A 14643-nucleotide genomic window follows, 5' to 3' on the forward strand; every position below is an offset into this window, starting at 1 on the left:
TGTTCCTCTTTATAGTGAAGTTTTATAAAATCTCATTTGGAAACAAGATTTAACTTAGTTATATAACTTATTTTTGTACCAGATTCAGAAACACGAGTTGATTTGAAATTTATGTACCCGGATCCTCCAAGAGATTATCATACCTTAGAGATTCAGCAGCAAGCCTTGCTAAGAGAGCAGCAGAAGAGACTGAATAGAATAAAAATGCAGGAAGGTGCTGAAGGTAAGAAGTAATCACTGCTATTTCACGTAGTTTCAATGGGTTGTTTTTTGTTGGCTTTCTTTCTCAGTCTCTGGTATTGATTTCAATCCGAGGCAGGCTCCCTCCACTGGCAGCTCCACACTCACATGCCCCTTTTGGCCTATAGTCCCTGAGAAGAATAAGTCCCAGAGAGGGCTGTGATTGGCTTGACTGGGGTGTGTTATTTGTGCACAGGAGGGGTCCAGCCACTCCTGATAGCCAGGAGGATTGAGTACCTTGACTAGGCCAGGTGACATCTGTACCAGGGGAAGGAATGCTGGGCACACACATCGGTGTCCTATGGGACATTTCTCTACTGTGTGTGTCTGTGAGTTTTGATATAGCATAAAATCTTTAAAGCTTCAGACTGGGCTATGGATATATTTCTTTGTAATTAGCCAATCAACAGATGCTTACTGAGTGCCTACTATGAGCCTGGGTACTGATCTATATCCAGGGGATATGGTGATGAATGAAATATGCCACTGCTCTCAAGGAGCTTATACTCTGTTGGAGAATTTAGATGTTTAAAAAGTGAGAGTGTGATGAATGTTGCAAAGGAGATATCTAGGGTCCCCTGGGAGTGTGTAACTGGGGGTGGGGTGGGCAGGCACCTAGAGGTGGAGTGGAGCTAGTGGCCTCAGAGAACATCAGTGGGCCCTGTTGAGCCGGGTGTCCTGCATGACCTTCACACATATCTCACCAGCTTTGCCTGCCTTCAGGCCATTGAGTGCAGCCACGGAAAATGAGTCATAAAAATGCAGCAGCTAGGTAACAAGAATAGAAGGAGATGGTCCTAGCAGTTATTTTCAGGAAAATTCAAAACCCTACCTTATTAGCAGGCTTGTCTGAACTACAGAATCTGAAGAACCTATTTTTGACTACATGAGAGTATCACAGGAATAAGTGATGTACCACTTTAGGCCCTGATCACAGGTGAAGACTTCAATAAAGATTGACAGGGAAAGTCTTCCCTCCATCTTGCATAGAATTTTTAACAATGGTCTCACTGATCACCCTCTGACAGCAGAGTAACCCAAAGTCTGTGATAAACAGTAGGCATATCATCAGGAGAGAAGAGAGAAGCAAGTACAGTCTTCAACCTTTACACCCATTTTGGTGGAATTTTTCCTTAGGAGACCCAACTGATGATCTGATCTGGTGTGATCTTGGCAACTTGTGCTGATTAGCCCAAAAGTAGTCCCCATGTGGAAATAGGTCCATTTTGGGACTGAGGGTATCTGTCCCCTACAGCAACTACCCCACAACTTCTACCAAACACTGTGATGACTTAATTCATAAGAATATGGTTTAACTATAAAACAATCAAAAACGTGGGTATAAAATACTTTACCAAGGAATACAGGCTATCATTGGCAGCCTATTTATTCCCAAAGGCAGTAGCTAAAAGGATAAAGTGCACTATTGAGAGGAACACATAGGAACCCTGGTCATATCAGAGGGGCCTTTGGGATACCTGATCCAAAATCTTTGCCCTGGAACCAGGTGCCTGGAATTGAATTCAGTTTCCTTCAATTCCACGTGAGGGAGTTGTTTAACCCTTCTCAACAATTTTCTACACAGATTGTAGAAATATGAGGGAGATGGTTATTTTTCTATAGGCATCAGTTTTAAATTCACAATGATTTTACTTTTTATATTTATTAAATGTGAATGGGAGAATTTTATCCAACTAGAATGGATTGGACGGTGGTTTATATTTATTAATAAACAAGTAGTATCTTAAAAAATTCTGAAATGTGATCATTGAAAAGTAATCTCTAGTAAAGAGTTAATTACAAAAGATATTCTAAAATTTATTTTTATTTTTAAAGTATTTTCTAACCTTTAAATTTGTTTTTGCTCTCCATTGGCTACAGTTGACTTGGATGCTGTCCCAAGCACTAAAGTACGAGACCACAGAATGGTAAGAAAACAGTTATAATTTTTCAAGCTAGTTTTTGGGTGATAGAAATTTTTAGGAGTATGGTAAGTGAGTATTCCAATTTTGAATTCTTCAGGAATATTGAGTTAAGAGAATTTAAAACTTGTCCCATCAGTGTAGTGGGTAGCTAAAGAGATATTAGTGTTAATATGTAGCGAAAGCATATTGTAATGAGTAAAAACAAGACTCTAGAGCTAGGCTGTTCAAGTTAGTCTGTTTTTAGCTGTGTGACTTTAGGCAGGGTATTTAATCTTTCTTTGCCTCAGTTTCCTAATCTGTAAAGTGGGATGATAGTGTTTATCTCTGAGGGTGGCTGTAAGATTAAAATCAATTAATATCTGCAGGCCCTTAGGGACAGGCCTAGCATGTAGTAATTTCCATATAAATGTTTATTAACTAAATAAAAAACAGCTCAAAGGTTGTTGTGAGGATTAAATGAGATAATATATTAAAAGCCCTTATAGGGCCTGTCCCATAATGAGTGAGGTCAGTTATCAGCAGTAGTGGAAGTAAGAGTCTATAATACATGTAATGGTGAGACCTATCAAGAAGATAAGCAAGGTAAGGGCATAACTCTTATCCTGAGGAAGTGACTATCAAGCAAAGACTGAACAAAAGGAAGGGGATGAGCCAGTTTTCATTCAACAAATATTTGTTCAATACTTACTGTGGACCAGCTAATATTCTAGGTGTTTGTGGGCACAGGAGTGAACAAAAGGAACAAAAATCTTTGCCCTCTGAGGGCTTACTTTCTAGAAAGAAGGAGAGACAATAGACAAATAAAATATTTAGTACGTTGAATCGTGGGGCTCTGGAGAAAATGATAGCTGGGAAGGGGGCACTGGGAGGACGAGATGGAAGGGTTTACTGCAGGGAAGGCCTCACTGTGAGTGGGTAACATTTGAAAAAGGACATCAGGGAGGTGTCGTGTGAAATATCGGGGGACACATCTGGAGGAAGAACCTCCCAGGCAGAGGCCCCGGGCAGGACTAAGCCTCGTGTGTGCTAGGAGAGCGGGAGTACCGGGGAGCCTGGACCTCCAGGAGCAGGGGTGGGTGGGAGCAAATGAGGCAGAGAGCGAGGAGCAGCAGAGCCTCAGAGGGCCTTAGGGTGTTGCCTTTTATGCTGTGAATGTGGTGAGAGGCTTCCAAAGTTTTGAGCAGAGGAGTGACATGATTGGTTTCATGTTTTAACAACTGACTGCCATTCCCTGAGAATAGACTGCGGGGGACAGGAGGCTACTGCTATAACCTAATTAAGAGATAAGGTGATTTAGCCTGGAGTGGGAGCAGTGGAAGTCAGAAGTGGTTGGATTTATTTTGAAAGGAGATAGGATTTTTGACACATTGGATGTGGGGTACGAGAGGAGTCAAAGGTGACTTCAAGGTCTTTGGTTGGAGTTGCTATTTACAGAGATGAAGAAGCAGGAAAAACGGGTTTCAGGGTGAGGGAGAAGGTCAGGAACTTAGTTATAGTCATGGTAGGTTTGAGATGCCTGCTAGACAAATAGTTGGAGCTGGTGAGTAGATGGATAAGAGAGAGAGTTTGAGGAAAGACTGAGGTTGAAAATAAATTTAATCTTCCCCCACACTAATGATACAGGTAGTATTATCCCTATTTTCAGATTATAAAAGTAAGACTCAGCTAGGCTGTTAGTTGCCCAGCGTTACCAGTTGGTAGCTGTTGGTGCTTGGTTTTGAAGTGATAATGGTGATAACGACGTTGCAGTAGCAACAGTCTGTACGTGCGCGAGGTACTTGACATTTATTTGCTCTGAAGTTCACAACAAGGTATGCTTATCCCCATTTTACGTAAGAGGAAACTGCTAGCCATGGCCACACAGCCAGTGAGCAGAAAAGCCCATGTCTGAGTGCAGGCTGGACTCCGGAGCCCCTCCCTGTCCCTGTACCACATTGCTTGAGATGTATGGACACCTTTTCTGAATACCCTGTAGGTTTCTCTGTATGTGGCAGCCATATTTCTCAGTGAAAAGATACTGAAATTTAACTTCTGGGATTTTGATCAAAATCCTGGATTAATAACACCATATTTTGCTGAGTAGAAACTGAGCATAAGCCAACAGTTTAACATGGATGTTACAAAAAAAGCTAAAAAATGTTGGGTTCACCTTCCTAGAAACTGGATTATATGGAAAACGCAAGGTGAAACTGGGGAAGAGTGTCAGGGAGAAGATAGGGCTGAGGTGGGCTTTGATCACTGTTCCCTGTGTGTGAAGGACTGTGATGCAGGAGAGAAGCTGGGCAGTGTGTGTGCAGCGCTAAGAACAGCTGGTGAATGTTAGATGCTATTATTACCATTACTGTCATGCTAGAAAGCAGAAGTAGAGTCAGTGGGTGTTAAATGTAAAAGAATTCAGTACATGGAAGAACTCAGTGAAAGAGAAGAACTTTCCGATAACCAATGCTATGTCTCAGTGGAATGCATTTCCTTAGAAATTAATGGACAGCTCTTCACTGGAGTATTCTAGCACATCCTAGAAATCTGGAAGGGAAGTGCAGGGAGGTGGCGTTGGGTGACTTTAGGTTCCTTCCAGCATGTAAAGTGACATTATTGTAAAACTCTCTATATGTAAATTTCTTACCTCTAATTTGAGAGCTCATTACAAGCCCAACCCTAGCATTATTTTTTCCCTACTCCTTTGTCCCTCTCTATCTGTGCTATGCCTTTGTGACAGCTGCTGTCACGTGGGGCTGTCATTATCTGAGGGTATGCCTCTCCCCCATGGGACTGTGATCCACTCCAGAACAGAAACTCTTGCTCATCTTTGTATCTCCAGTTCCTAGCACAGAGGTAATAGTAAGTGCACTAAACAGATTTATTGAGAGAATGAATGAATCTCGACATGGTTTAAAGACTTTTAATGTTAAAGTGGGTTCATTGCTTCATACTCTATTATATTTTTATCAGCAATAATGTAACTCTTAATAAAAGGTCCTTCCTGTATTTTCTGGGTGTTGGAATGTGGTGGAGGAGGGAAGCAGCCAGTTCTACCTCTCCCTATCCTCTTTTGCTAATTTTGGGGAGAGTGTGGAGACTTGTGCCTTAGTACAAATTTGCTGTTTTTCCACACAGGACTAATAAAAATAGTCATTAATATATGATGTTTCTTTTAGCCCAGAGATGACACTAATGATTTCTTGAAAAATTCATTACTGGAATCTGATAGTGCTTTTATTGGTGAGTATATTTATTTTACCAACCTATTTCTTTAAATATTAAGCATTATTTATACTTATTTTAAGTGTTTTTCTCCATACTTAAAAAATCAGTACTTTACTCTTTGTTGTGCAAGATGGTAAAAAAAGGGAATATTTTGTATTACTAATAGTCATCAAATATAACTTAACAAAATTTTCAAAATCAGATACTTAATACACAAACACACAAATGAGTACAAGTAAAACTGGGGAAATTTGAATAAGATCAGAGGAGTTTATCAGTATCTTGGGTGTGAGGCTGTTGCCCCTGTTGTACAGAATGTTACCGTTGTGGGGAACGAGGCAAACTGTACAAGGGGTCTCCCTTACTGCTTACAAGTGCATGTGAATCCACAGTTATCTTAGTAAATATTTTAATTTTAACAAGCCATAAGAATATAACTTAGTCTTGAGAAGATATGTGAAGGTACATGTACTGTAATAGACACTTATAATTGTGTGCTCTGATCATAAGCATTTCTGCTATCCTAGGTCCATCAGGGAATTCTCCCTTCTACATGTTAGTTTTATTTCATGTCAATTACTTTATATTTTCAAGTGATCAGCATTCCAAACTAGCCTATATTTCTTTCTGTTTTTTCTTTTTTAATGAATTTTTCTTTTGCAAGGAAGTCATACTGTGGAGAGTGAGTAAAGATAGAGAAATCAGTAGGAAATAGGGATGGGAAGATGGCTCATTAGACATCAGGGAAATGTGACCAGTTCCTGCTAATAATGAAGACAGTCTGGGGCACTCAAGACAGTGTCTCAGAATATTTCATTACATAGACCTTATACTAGACCAAAGATATGCAGTCTGTCTTTTTGATTAATGGTCACCACAAGTATCCCCTAGTCATGACTGTTGCCACTGTTCTGATGAATGTGGGTAAGGCTGGTAGTGTCAATTTTTTTTTTTTTTTTGAGAAGTCACAATCTGCCAAATACAATTTGAATAGGCCTACATCTATTAAAGAAATTGAAAGAAATTGAGAGGTGGGGGAAGTGGAGAAATGTTGGTCAAAGGGTACAAACTTTCATTTATAAGTTGAATATCTGGGGATATAATGGACAGCATGGCGACTATAGTTAATAATACTGCATTTTATACTTGAAAGTTGTTATGAGAGTAGAACTTTAATGCTCTTACCGTAACAACAATAATAACAACACAGTGGTAATCATGTGAGGTGAAGGATGTGTAAACTAGCCTTATTGTGGTAAACATTTCACAATCCTCACATTGTGCTCCTTAAACTCACACAGTATGTCAGTTATATCTCAATAAAGCTAGGAAAAAACCCCAAATTGACTGTAATAACAATAAAAAAAGAAATTGAATCAATAATTAATAACCTTCCAAAACAGAAAACACCAGGCCCAGATGGGTTCAGTGGTGAATTCTACCAAACATTTATTGAAGACTTATACCAATTCTCTACAGCCTCTTCTAGAAGATAGAAATAGATGGAATACTCCTAACTCATTCTATGTGGCCAGCATTACTCTAATACCAAAACCAGACAAAGACATCATAAGGAAAGAAAACTGTAGATCAGTAGCAAATTGAATCCAACAATGTATAAAGAGAATTATATACCATGACTAAGTAGGATTTATACCAGTTATGCAAAACTGGGTTACATTCAGTATAATTCATTCAAATATAATTCATTGCTTTAACAGGCTAAAGAAAAAAATCTTCATTATCATCATTATCAATAGATGCAGAAGCATTAAACAAAATCCAACACCTTATTCATGATAATTGTCAGCAAACTTAGAGGAGGACTTCCTCAACTCCCTAGAGAACATCTACAAAAAACCTACAGCTAGCATTTAGTGATGAGAAACTAGCAACTTTCCTGCTAAGATAAGAAACAAGACGAAGATGTCCCCTCTTACCACTCCTCAACATCATTATGGAAGTCCTAGCTAATTCAGTAAGGCAAGAAAAGGAAATAAAAGGTACACAGATTGGGAAAGGATAAATAATACTGCCTTTGTGCACAGATGACATGATTGTAGGAAATGTGAAAGAATGAATCCCCCACCACCAAACCCCCCCCCAATATTAATAAGCAGTTATAGCAAGCTTGCAGAATACCAGGTTAATACACAAAAGTCAATCATTTTCCTATATACCAGCAATGAACAAGTAGAATTTGAAATTTAAATACAATATCATTTACATTAGCACCCCCCCAAAAGAAATATTTAGATGAAAATCTTACAAAACATGTACAAGATCTATATAAGGACAACTATGGAACTCTCATCAAAGAAATAAAATAACTAAATAAATGGGGAAATATTCCATGTTCATGGATTGGGAGACTCAGTATTGTCAAGAGGTCAGTTCTTCCCAACTTGTCTATAGATTCAGTGCAATCCCAATAAAAATCCCAGCAAGTTATTTTGTGGGTATCAACGAACTGATTCTAAAGTTTATATGGAGAGGCAAAATACCCAGAATATCCAACAGAATACTGAAGAAGAAAGAACAGTCAGAGAACTGACAGTACCTGACTTCAAGACTTTCTGTAAAGTTACAGTAATCAAGACAGTGTGGTATTGGCAAAAGAACAGACAAATAGATCTGTGGAACAGAATAGAGACCCTAGAAATAGACCCAAACAAGTATAGTTAACTGTTCTTTGACAAAAGAACAAAGGCAGTACAGTGGAGAAAAGATTGGACATCTACATGCAAAAAAGTGAATCTAGACACAGATGTTACACCCTTCACAAAAATCAACTCAAAATGGACCACAGACCTAAAGGAATCAGGCTCCCTGACTTCAGACTATACTACAAAGCTACAGTAATCAAGACAATAAGGTACTGGCACAAAAACAGAAATATAGGTCAATGGAACAAGATAGAAAGCCCAGAGATAAACCCACGCACATATGGTCACCTAATCTATGACAAAGGAGGCAAGAACATGCGATAGAGAAAAGACAGTCTCTTCAATAAGTGGTGGTGGGAAAACTGGACAGCTACATGTAAAAGAATGAAATTAGAACACTCCCTAACACCATACACAAAAATAAACTCAAAATGGATTAAAGACCTAAATGTAAGACTGGACACTGTAAAACTCTTAGAGGAAAACATAGGCAGAACACTCTGACATAAATCACAGCAAGATCTTTTTTGATCCACCTCCTAGAGTAATGAAAAGAAAAAACATAAACAAATGGGATTGAAGCTTAAAAGCCTTTGCACAGCAAAGGAAACCATAAACAAAGCAAAAAGACAACCCACAGAATGGGAGAAAATATTTGCAAACGAAGCAACCGACAAGGGATTAATCTCCAGAATATACAAACAGCTCATGCAGTTCAGTATCCAAAAAATAACCCAATCAAAAATGGGTGGAAAATCTAAATAGACATTTCTCCAAAGAAGACATACAGATGGCTAAAAAGCACATGAAAAGATGCTCAACATCACTAATGATTAGAGAAATGCAAATCAAAACTACAATGAAGTATCACCTCACACCAGTCAGAATGGCCGTCATCAAAAAATCTACAATGAATGGTGGAGAGGGTGTGAAGAAAAGGGAACCCTCCTACACTGTTGGTAGGAATGTAAATTGGTATAGCCACTATGGAGAACAGTATGGAGGTTCCTTAAAAAACTAAAAATAGAACTACCATATGACTCAGCAATCCCACTCCTGGGCATATACCCGGAGAAAACCATAATTCAAAAAGATACATGCACCCCAATGTTCATTGCAGCAGTATTTACAATAGTCAGGACATGGAAGCAACCTAAATGTCCATCAGCAGAGGAACGGATGAAGAAGATGCGGTATATATACACATACAATGGAGTATCACTCAGCCATAAAAAAGAACAAAATAATGCCATTTGCAGCAACATGGATGGACCTAAAGATCATCATATTGAGTGAAGTCAGACAGAGAAAGACAAATATCATATGATATCGCTTATATGTGGAATCTTAAAAAAAAAAAAAGGGGGTACAAATGAACTTATTTACAAAACAGAAGTAGAGTCACAGATGTAGAAAACAAACTTTTACCAGGGGATAAGTGGGGCAGGGGGAGGGATAAATTGGGAGATTGGGATTGACATATACACACTATTATATATAAAATAGATAACTAATAAGAACCCGCTGTACAGCACAGGGAACTCTGAAATGACCTATATGGGAAAAGAATCTAAAGAAAAAAAAGAGTGGATATATGTATATATATAACTGATTCACTTTGCTGTACACCTGAAACTAACACAACATTGTAAAGCAACCATACTCCAATAAAGATTAAAAAAAAAAAGACCATAGACCTAAATGTAAAATGCAAAAACTATAAAACTCCTAGAAGATAACATAGGAGAAAACCTAGAAGAACTTGGGCATGGCAATGGCTTTTTAGATACAACACCAGAGCACAATCTATGAGAGAAATAATAGATAAACTGGACTTCATTAAAATTAAACTTCAATGCCCTGCGAATGATGATATCAAGAGAATAAGACAAGCCATAGACTGGGAGAAAATATTTGCAGAAGACACATCTGACAAAGGACTCTTATCCAAGGTACACAAAGAACTCTTAAAACTCAACAAGAGCAACCCAATTAAAAGATGGGCAAAAGATCCAGACACTTCACCAAAGACAGACAGATGGCAAATAAGCATATGAAAAGGTGCTCCACATCATTTGTCATTAGGGAAATGCAAATCATGTGCTGTCAGGGAAATTCAAATTAACACAACAAGATACCACTACATACCTATTAGAATGGCCATGGGACTTCCTTGATGGTCCAGTGGTTAAGAATCCGCCTTTCAGTGCAGGGGACATGGGTTTGATCCCTGGTGGGGGAACTAAGATCCCACATGCCCCAGGGTAACTAAGCTTGTGCGCTCTGGAGCCTGTGTGCCACAACTAGAGAGCCCGTGCACCACAACTGCTGAGCCTATGTGCCCCAATGAAAGATCCTGCGTGCCGCAGCTAAGACCTGACGCAGGCAAATAAATATTAAAAATATTTATCATGAAAGTTCTGGATTGCAAAATCCAGAACATGGACACCACCAAATGCTGGCAATATGTGGAGCAATAGGAACTCTCACTCATTGCTGGTGGGAATGGAAAATAGTACCATCACTTTGGAAGACGGTTTCGTGGTTTCTTACAAAGTAAACATACTCTTAACGATATGATCCAGCACTCACACTCCTTGGTATTTACCCAAAGGAGTTGAGACTTATGTTCACACAAAAACCTGCACACAGATGTTTACAGCAGTTTTATCCATCTTTGCTAAGACCTGGAAGCAACTGAGTTGTCTCTAAGATGAATGGATATATATAAATATATATATAATATACAGTGGTAGACCCAAACAATGCAATATTATTCAGTGCTAAAAAGAAATGCGCTACAAAGCCATGAAAAGACATGGAGGAAACTTGAATGTTTATAAGTGAAAGAAGCCAATCTGAATAGGCTACATACTATATGATTCTAACTACATGATTTTCTGGAAAAGGTCAAACTATGGAGGCAGTAAAAAAAAAAAAAAAAAAAAAATCCAATCAGTGGTTGCCAGAGGTTACAGCAGAGGGAGGAATGAATGGGTGGAGCAGAGGATTTTTAGGGCAGTGAAGCTATTCTATATGATATGGTAATGGTGGATCTGTTAAAACCCCAAGAATGAACCCTAATGTAAGCTATGGACTTAGGCGATGGTGATGTGTCAGTGTAGGTCTGCGGGGCTGCTGATGGATGGGTAGGCTACGAGTATGTGGTGGCAGGGGGCATACAGGCATTCTCTGTGCTTTCCACTCAGTTTTACTGACCGTAAAAACTTGTAAGTAAACCGTTTCAAAAAAAGAGCAAGTGAATTAGTGGTGGGGTATAATAAAGAAGTCAGAAAACTTATATTTTTGGAGTTTTAGAAAACCCCATATCTCATTCAATAGAATATAGTTATTGCTGCTTAAAAAAAAAAGCTATACACTTTAACTTTCAGAAATTTGAATATCAATTATATATTAAATGATAGTATTTTATCAATGTTCCATTTCCTGAATGTGGTAATCAGACTGTGGCTGTGGAAGAGACAGCCCTTGTTCTTAGATAGCGCCTGATGAAGTATTTTGGACTGAGTGTCATGATGCCTGCAGCTTACTGGTTCTGCAAAAAGTAAACACCGCCCCCTCCCCGCCGCTGTTTCTAGTTATAAACTAATTGTGGCAAAATAAGAAATGGTGACTTTAGGTATTCATTGTATTATAATTTTTCCTTAAGTTTTAATTTTTTCAAAATGAAGTTGGGGAAAAAATTCTAAATGTTTTAAGTAATGTATTCATCTCCATGGTCAAATAGGCTGTTGGCCCACTTATAATGGCTGTGATCCAAAAGAATGACAATTCCAAGTGTTGGTGAGGATGTGGGCACACTAGAACCTTCTTACAATGTGAAATGGCTCTACCTCCTCCAAATGCTAAACATAGTTACCATAACACCCAGCAATTTCACTCCTAGGAATATACCCCAAAGGAATGAAAACATATGGCCACAAAAAGACATGTACATGAACATTCATAGTAACATTATTAATAATCTTCAATGAAAAACAGTTCAAATGTCCATCAACTGGTGAGTGCATAGGCAAAATGAGATATATCCATATGGCATAGTATTACTCAGCAGTAAAAACAACAACAACAAAAAACAAACAAAAAAGAACTACAGTTGACCCTTAACAACATGGGTTTGAAATAGGTCCACTGAATAGAGTTTTTTCAATAAATATAGTACCTGTATTTCCATTTCACAGACCTTTAAATTAAGTGTGGGGGAAGTCTGTGTTTGATTAGAGATCACAGTATTTGGAATCTTTACAAGTAGGGTTTGAGTCCTGATTCAGTCCACACTGTTTCACCTTCCTGCCCTTGGGTGAGTCATTTATCATTTCCTTTGTTTTTGAGGCAGATAGCAGTATGTGGATTTTCAACTGCACAGGGGGTCGGCATCCCTAATCACCATGTTGTTCAAGGGTCAACTGTACTGATACACGGTACAACATAGATGAACCTCAAACACATTATGCTAAGTGACAGACACAAAATATTACATTGTATAATTCCATTTATATGGAATCTCAGGAATGGTAAATCTCCAGACTGAAGGCAGATCAGTGTTCACATGGGGTTGGCAGGTGGGAGTAGGGAGTGATTTTGCCAGTGAGCACAGGGGAACTTTTTGAGCTGATAGAAATGTTGTAAAACTTTGTAGTGATTGTGCAATTCTATAAAAATCACTGAACTGTACATTTATAGTGGGTGAATTTTACTATATGTAAATAACATCTTAATAAAGCTATTAAAAGACAGTCTTGGTTTAGCTTTGAATAAAAAGATGTGAAATGGTCGATGTTTAAGGCTTCTCCCCGTGTGGCCTCTAGGTGCATACGGCGAGACATATCCTGCCATCGGCGAGACATATCCTGCCATCGAGGATGACGCCCTCCCTCTGCCATCACAGCTGCCCTCTGCGAGGGAGCGCAGGAGGAACAAACTGAAAGGACTCGACCTTGTATGTATGATATGTCCTTTTCTTTTTTTGAGTTTAGGAATGAGAGGTCTGGGTTCTCACCCATGCTAAATTGGTGTAGTCCAATAAAGAGAGAACTTGCTCTGGAATAAGGTGTACATTGGTCTGCACCTAGGCTCTACCACCAAATACTGGATGACCGTGAGGTTATTGGACTCAAAAGGTCATCTGAGTTATAGCACATATGTAAACTTATTCCTTTTATTGCTGAATAGTATTTCATTGTATGGATATTCCAGTATTGTTTATCCATTCAACAACTGATGGACATTTGGGCTGTTCACACTTTTTCTGTTATGAATACTGCTGCTTTTAACATTTGCATACAAATTTTATAATGTTTTCATTTCTTTTGCTTGTGTGTATGTGTACACACACATACCTAAGAGTAGAATTGTTGGGTTACATACTAACTACATTTAACATTTTGAGGAACTGCCAGACTGTTTTCCAAAGTGGCTGCACCATTTTACATTCCCACCAACAGTCTATGAAGGTTCCAGTTTCTCTACAGTCTGGCCAACATTTGTTAGCGAGTGTAAAGTGATATTTCTTTGTGGGTTTGATTTGTATTTTCCTGATTAATGATGTTGAACATCCTTTCTTGTGCGTCTTAGCGATTTGCCGATCTTCTTTGGAGACAGGTCTATTCAAATCCTTTGCCCATTTTCAAATCAGGTTGTCTTTTTATTGTTGAGTCCTAAGTTCTTTATAGATTCTGGATACAAGTCCTATATTAGATATATGACTTGCAGATATTTTCTTGATGGTGTCCATCGAAACACAGAAGCTTCTAATCTTGACAGAGGTACAGCTTATCAATCTTCTTTTTTTGCTTGTGCTTTTGTGCTTTTTGTGCTTTTTGTGCTTTTTTCATATCTAAGAAACCAGTGCCTAACCCAAGATCATGAAAGTTACTTCTGTGTTTCCTTCTAAGAGCTTTATAGTTTTTGCTCTTAAAGTTACATCAGTGAATCCACTTCGAGCTAATTTTTGCAAATGGTGTGAGGTATAGGGATCCAAATTCATTATTTACATGTGGATATTGTTATTCTGGCACCATTTGTTGAAAAGACTCTTCTTTCCCCTAGTGAATTGTATTGGCTTTTCTGCCCGTAAGTATAAGGGCTTATTTCTGGACTCTTCTGTTCCATTCGTCTATGTCTATCCTTATGCCAGTACTACCCTGTCTTGATTTTTTAAAAAAAATTTATTTATTTTTGGCTGCGTTGGATCTTTGTTGCTGCACATGGGCTTTCTCTAGTTGCAGTGAGCGGGGGCTACTCTTCGTTGCGGTGCACGGGCTTCTCATTGCGGTGGCTTCTCTTGTTGTGGAGCACAGGCTCTAGGTGCACAGGCTTCAGTAGCTGTGGCTCACAGGTTCTGGAACGCAGGCTCAGTAGTTGTGGCGCATGGGCTTAGCTGCTCTGCAGCATGTGGGATCTTCCTGGACCAAGGCTCGAACCCATAGTCTCCTGCATTGGCAGGCGGATTCTCAACCACTGCGCCACCAGGGAAGCCTCCCGTCTTGATTTTATAGCTGGACTGATTCTTAGTCCCTACGTTTCAGTTTTTTTCCTTTTGTGTTTTATAATTCCCCACCTTTATCCAGTCTGGCAGCATTTATATG

At 38.8% G+C, this 14643-nt stretch overlaps 1 protein-coding gene across 14 annotated transcripts in view; it reads left to right on the top strand.

The window, feature by feature from the left end:
• CSPP1 (centrosome and spindle pole associated protein 1) overlaps positions 1-14643 on the top strand; it is a 220981-nt gene that overhangs the window by 202530 nt on the left and 3808 nt on the right. For 13 of the 14 annotated variants that reach the window (XM_082433615.1, XM_082433603.1, XM_082433610.1 and 10 more), the window contains 4 exons: positions 83-223; positions 2122-2168; positions 5321-5384; positions 12865-12995. In XM_082433615.1, the coding sequence (XP_082289741.1) occupies positions 83-223; positions 2122-2168; positions 5321-5384; positions 12865-12995 (383 nt within the window). Of the gene's footprint in view, positions 1-82; positions 224-2121; positions 2169-5320; positions 5385-12864; positions 13000-14643 lie in introns of all 14 variants that reach the window. The other variant, XM_082433606.1, reaches the window with a different exon arrangement.

The sequence above is a fragment of the Balaenoptera physalus genome, assembly GCF_965194825.1.
Source record: "Balaenoptera physalus genome assembly, chromosome: 17".
Classification (NCBI taxonomy): Eukaryota; Metazoa; Chordata; class Mammalia; order Artiodactyla; family Balaenopteridae; genus Balaenoptera; species Balaenoptera physalus.